Source organism: Rhinopithecus bieti, unplaced genomic scaffold, assembly GCF_001698545.2.
Source record: "Rhinopithecus bieti isolate Rb0 unplaced genomic scaffold, ASM169854v2 scaffold_13207, whole genome shotgun sequence".
NCBI classification, from domain to species: domain Eukaryota; kingdom Metazoa; phylum Chordata; class Mammalia; order Primates; family Cercopithecidae; genus Rhinopithecus; species Rhinopithecus bieti.
Window position 1 is genome coordinate 3,499,631 of NW_016807866.1, and position 6,064 is coordinate 3,505,694.

Sequence of the window (6,064 nt, forward strand, 5' to 3'; positions counted from 1 at the left end):
TTTTCTCATAAGTTCCTTCCTTGCTGAATTTGTCCCTGTCAACTTGATCTTTCCAGCTTCCTTTGAGAGTTCCACATTTCATGCTAACACCACCATGGTCAAAGATTTACTCTGGACCTGCTCCATGTTCATTTGGGGTGCTAGGGATAACACCAGAGCCTTTCTTCCTATGGCAATTGTGCTTTAGTGGAGTGAGGCAGACAGTAAGCAAATGCACACTGTGCCAGTGGTGAGAACCTGCTCTGTGGAACAAAACAAAGCCTTGAGTGAGGGCAGTGGAGAGTGGGGGGCCTTGGTGGAGCTAGGAGGGTGCTGCTTTAGGAGAGTGGGCACAGAAGGCCTCTCTGAGAGGGTGACATTTGGACAGAGACATGCTTAGAAGCAAGGGATGAGCTACATGGAAGTTGGGCAGAGAACATTTCCAACAGAAGGACCAGTGAGTGCAAAGGCCTGGGAGGGGAATGTGCCTGGGAGTCCTGAGAACCACATGTATGGCTAGACAAGGCAAATGATGCCGAAAAGGTCATAGTTTTAACCAGCTAGAACATTGCAGGATTGTGAAATACTGCACTGAAAACTGATCTTTAGTCACATAATGGTCCAAACCAAATAGTACAAGGGAGGTTTAACCTTTAAGGTCTGCGAGGGCTGGGGAGTGGGTAGGGATGGGCTCTTTCCTTGCACTGTCATCCAGCAGGCTGCTGAGGACCTTGTCAATCTTGAAGACAGTGAGCCGTGCAGGATGCCCGTCGACATTAGTCTGGTTTGAGTGATGAGTGGTAAATTATTTTTCTTACCTAAGGTTCCAGTAATTTTCTTTTTGTTCCTTGTCCATGTTTTACATAGTTGTAGACCAGTCCCATGCCTTTCTTAATCTTTTCCCATGTTTGTGGGCTCATGGTTCTGTCAGGTGTGTTAGTTCACAGGGAAAATCCTTTGAAAAGTTAGAAGAATATCTAATAGATGTTTTCACACACATACAACATTAATTAATAGTTTGGAAAATTCAGTCTCGTCCATGGATTATAAGTTTCCCCTCTACTTTCTGGTACTTCACACCATCTGTAATGTCACAGTGTATTTTTGCTGCCGTAAAGCTGGTTTGGATTCATATTTTCACAAGAGTGTAATGGGAAAGACCATAGAAAAAGGGAGATTGGGCATAACACTGCAATTCTGTTTAGCTGGTCAGCTGGTAGTTTCTATTGTGACAAAGGTATGTGTTTGTGTGTAGTTGATGTCTGTAGTGAAAAGTACAGTGGAAACATTGACCAAAATAGTAGAATTGTTACAATTCAAATGCAGACACTCACAAGTTTTTATTTTATTGCAGGTATTTCTTGGTGGATTTTTATGCACCCACCACAACTGTTGAAAGCTTGGTGGAGCACTTGTCTCGAGACACAGATGTGATTAGAGGGAATATCGTCAAACACCCTCTGACCCAGGAACTAAAAGAATGTGAAGGGATTGTCCCAGTCCCACTTGAAGAAAAACTATATTCCACAAAGAAGAGGAGGAAGTGAGAAGATTCGCCAGATTTTAGCCTTATCCCTTCACATTTGAGCAGCATGGATAAGAAGGAAGAGTTTACAAGTTTGGTTTTTATATAAACATGTGTTGCAGGTGCTGTTTGATTTTTCTAAGGTATTTTAGCCCTTGATCCCCTTTGCTTGTGAGAGGTGGGGTACTACTTATTGACAGCTTCTCTGTAACCTGCAGTACCAGTGGATCATTCTTGATTTTGTTTTCATTAGTGTCATTTCTTTGTCAGTGAGGACTTTTCCCCTTACAGCAGTAACACCATTTTTTGAAGAGCAAAACTTACAATACCTCCTGGGATCGTGAGCTAGTCATCCAGCCTGTATAACCATGTGGAAATAAAAATTGACGACCAATGTATTATATGGACAGCTTTTGCTTTGAGTAATAAACTTGACTGTAGGAATGCGGGAGGTGTTTTGTCCCTTTACTTACCCCAGCGCGGTGCACTTCCAGGGCTCCGCAGCTCCGGTCTAGCTGGCATTAGACCAGGGGAGGCATTACCCAGTACCCACTGGGGTCCAGAGTCTGGGTGGGGCAGGGGAAGAGGGCTGTGTCTCTCTGTTCCTTACTGGGTTCGCTACACAATCGGTGACTTTTCCCCGCACACCTCACTCGTCGTTGTGGTGGGTGCTGCTCTTTGTGGTGGGATGTGTGTTCTGGCGCAGTTCAGCCTTCATGCTGCTCCCTGTCATTCCTTTGCCACTAGCACCTGCCTCCTCCACTGTCTCTCAGCCCAGGGCAGGCCTCTTGTAGGAAGTAGCCTCCTAGCAGTGGCATGGCTTCCAGGATGGGTGAGGATGAGGCTCTTTCCCAAAACAGTCACCTGCCTCTCATCCTCGGTCTCCTTGGGGCTGATTGGAAAGACTTGACCAGCCCTTCTTCCTTCCCAGGGGTGCCCTGCACAAGGTGTCTGGCACCATCACAGATGACGGAACTTCTGTGCATAAAATGTGGGGGAAGTGCCAGTTCTGGGAGTCTCTGAGAAGCAGGAAGGAGCTGAGAGTTCTGGCCTCCGCCTCATTTTTAACCATGGCAAGACCGGACGATGGAGAGATGTGCAAGAGATGCCCAGAGCGCCGGAAGGGCCTGGTCTCCCAGCTCTGGCCCAGCGCCTCCTCCCTCTATAGCAGCTGCCTGTGTCTGCACTGGGTCACCAGTGTTGTCACCTTGCTTACTAAGAACTCAGGTGGTATCCAGCTTAACTTCCTCCAGAGGCAAAAGTTATAAAAGTCTCTTTGAAGAGCAATAATTCAGTGAAGAGGCTCATTAGGAACTGTAGACTGGAAATAAAAGGGGTAAAGGATTATCTGGGAAAATATGCTACGTCCTGTTTTATTCAGAATTTCCTGAAAGCGCAGGCCCTCGGCCAGGGCTCACGAGAGCACCAACTCTCTAGCAGACACTTTGCATCCTGATGTTCTTTGACCCAGTGCGATCTGAGGTCCATTTTGCTTGGAGTTTATTAAATGCATACCGTGTGCCACGCTGCACACTTTTGTCTGTTCCCTCAGTTACTCCTTTCAGCAGCCCCAGGAAGGCAGCGTTGCTATCCCTGTTGTTTGGACCAGGAAACCCCCACTCCGATTTGCCCTTGACCCCACAACTGCCAGTGATAGCTGGAATCTGGAACTGGGGATCCTGGTGCCATCTGTTTTTTTCCTTCCTGTAACAGTAAGGTTGTCTTTGCCCTCTCAGGTTAAACAAGGCACTTGGGTGTCTGGGGTGAATTGTCACCACTCAGTGGCGTTTGACCTCATGGCCCGAGTGTAGCGATGGCACTTTCTTTTCCTGCACTTGCCAGTGCCTGACAAGACAATTGACGCCATTGGGTATTCCAGGTCATGCAAATGTTCAGAATCCTGTGGCACAGTTTAGAGAGCATTAGGAAGGAGGCTGGCAAAGTAGGGCAGCCGTGCAGCACACCAGTTCCCCTCCTTGGAAGCTCCAAAACAAAGCCACCGTCTTTCCCCTGTGAGCGGTTGGTGCATAGCTGGATCCTCAGCAACTGAGGGGCCCTCACCCTCTGGCAGCCACTGGCCTGTCGGGATGCCTAGTGTTGGAGCAGCGTGCACGGGTGGGTGGTTTCCAGGCCGCTTATTTGTCAAGAGTAGAGCATCCGGTCTCCCTGCCCAGGCTGATGGTGGTCTGAGGCTCCGTGGTCCTTCAGGGGACGATGATGGGCAAAGTGCTGGCGGCAGAGCAGTGGACAAAGGCCCTGGCCTCGTGGAGCTGAGAATTGGCATGGAGGTAGACAAAGTATGTATGGTGTAGTTAGCGGCACAGGAGGTGCTGGGGGGAGTGCAAACGATGGAGTGGGGAGGGGACGTGCAAGCTGAGCTCTGAAGGTTGAGGAGCCAGTTGTGTGATGTGACAAGGAATTGAGGGGCCATATCTGGGAGACTAGAGGCCCGTGGGGAGTTAAGCGCAAAGGGATAGAAGGTTGCCAATGGGAAATGACGCGCCAAAGGCCAGCCTCGGTGAAGCACCACTCCAGGATGCTCCCTGGGGGCTGGCGTCCTCGGAAAGTGCATCTTCCTGGGATTTGCAGCCTTGACTATTCATGGGCCTCTTTGGACAGGCTCAGTCTTCCAGAAGTACTTGGTTTGATCCCACCGATACTCTTGGCTTGACCGGCTGCATTTTAGGACACCAAACTTAGACTTCTGAAAGGAATTTAAGAGGAACATCAGCATTTAAGATGCGGTGCTCAGGACTGATGACATAGGTGATATGTATTCTCATGATCCTGTCAGCACTCAGAGTCAGCCCTTCTCTCTGGAAGGGCTCATTTTTGCCAGTGGGCCCTGCCCCCGGCTGGAGGAAAGTATGCTGGCTCCAGTCTACCAAAGTGGAGCTTCTGAGCGTCTGCAGTCCCAAGTCCAAAGATAGTGGCCACAGTTGAGGCCTGTGACAAGCTAGGGGATTATTGAAGGTGGCCCAGGGAGGTGGGAAATGAGATGGAGCCAGGGGCCCAAGAAGCTAGTTTGAGGTGTACCTTAGAAGTTGCTCCGTGACATTCACCACGGTGGAACCATTCACATGGATCGTTCATGGTGTCTGTACGGAGACAGGCGCTGTACCATGGAGCGTCAACAAAGGACCATGGAGCCCAGTAGACTTTTGCTGAAAGACCAGATGTATGTTGATGGAGATGAAGTATTTGGTTAAAAGATTAGAGAGTATGGAAAACGTGAGCCGCTCTTCCAAGCTTTTAGTTGAGTCTGGAAGAGCCCTGGTGTACCCCCACCCACCTGAGGGATCCCACAGTGCTCTCAGCAGGAGCTCAATGTGGATATTCCTTTACCCTCCCGACAGCTCCCTGAGCCAAATATTCTTCTGTTTTATGAATAAGACACCTGAGGCTTACAGGATAATAGGTAACATCCCCAAGGCCACACAAGGAGGAGTTGGGGTTGGGAGTCATGTCTCTCTTTCCAGAGCTGATTTTGGCCTGCTTACAGGCTCCTGGAGGTAGACATTGCCAATCCCTGCAGTCCCGATCACACTGCGAGGGGCTGGCTCTGGATGACCTGCTCCTCTGGGCCCTTCCAACCTTGCACCTGGAGCCAGACCCCAGGCTTCCTCGCTGCCAGATAAGGTGAGCATGGGGAGCTGGAGCGCCTTGGGAGTGTTTTAAATCTCAGGTCTTCAAACGGAAACCCTGAGAACATCAGGAGAAAATGTTGGAGAAAACGGGAGACCAGGCATCCTTTTCTCATGATTCTCCCTGCTCTGTAATTCCCACTGCTCATTTCTCTCCACATTGCTCCGGGGGTGTCTTTTGAGAGTACACACACGGCAGGTGCTGCTCTGGGCAGGATACAGAGATCAGAGGGGCAGTGTTCTGGCCTCAGGGCTCTCACAGATGTGGGGGTTGGACTGTTCAGCTGTCTAAAACACAGCCCGTAATAAATATCATAACACATGTTTAAACCAAGTGCTAGGAAACTGGGGCCGGGGGGTGGAGAACTAGATTGACTAGTGCCTGGAATGAGAGTGGGGCCAGGTGGAGAGGTGGCGGGACTGCATGGTGGGCTTTGGGAGCCCCTGGCAGGAGGGCAAGTACAGTGTGATGGTGGGAAGGATGGTGGAAATGTCAGAGCTGCAGGGCTTGTGGCTGGAGGTAAGACCGGGAAGTCAGGTTCCTTAGTGTTTCTTGAAAGATCTTTACAAAGAGCCAAGAATGAGCCTTGTGCATGTTAACTTGCTATACAACGTGCCTCCTAATTGAGAAACCCCATGCTGCCTGCATATTTGTGAGGAAGGAAATAATTCCACGGATTCGCCATGGAGAAGTACAAAGAGGGCTGAGGCAAGGGGTGCAGATGTCTACAAGAAGGTGGGCAGTGTTGGATTAGAGCGCGCGAGTGCTTGCTAGGCGACCCCTTCCTGAACAGCGTGTGCTTTGAAATGTGCGTAGGAGCGTGTGAAAAGTACAAATTCTTCTCTCTCTGCTGTGGTCTGGGCTACTGCCATTTGCGTTAGGAGGTCTCAGCAGAGAGATGACTGCACCTGTAAT

At 49.8% G+C, this 6,064-nt stretch overlaps 2 protein-coding genes across 2 annotated transcripts in view; both read left to right on the forward strand.

Annotated features, from left to right (window-relative positions):
- SLC5A3 (solute carrier family 5 member 3) overlaps positions 1-1,948 on the forward strand; it is a 45,815-nt gene extending 43,867 nt beyond the window's left edge. The window contains exon 3 of the mRNA XM_017883940.1: positions 1,334-1,948. The gene's annotated coding sequence lies outside the window, so the exon portion shown is untranslated. The remainder of the gene's footprint in view (positions 1-1,333) is intronic.
- MRPS6 (mitochondrial ribosomal protein S6) overlaps positions 1-1,952 on the forward strand; it is a 71,041-nt gene extending 69,089 nt beyond the window's left edge. Inside the window, exon 5 of the mRNA XM_017883871.1 lies at positions 1,334-1,952. Within this exon, the coding sequence (XP_017739360.1) occupies positions 1,334-1,526 (193 nt within the window). The 3' untranslated portion in view covers positions 1,527-1,952. The remainder of the gene's footprint in view (positions 1-1,333) is intronic.
- Positions 1,953-6,064: the final 4,112 nt, after the last annotated feature.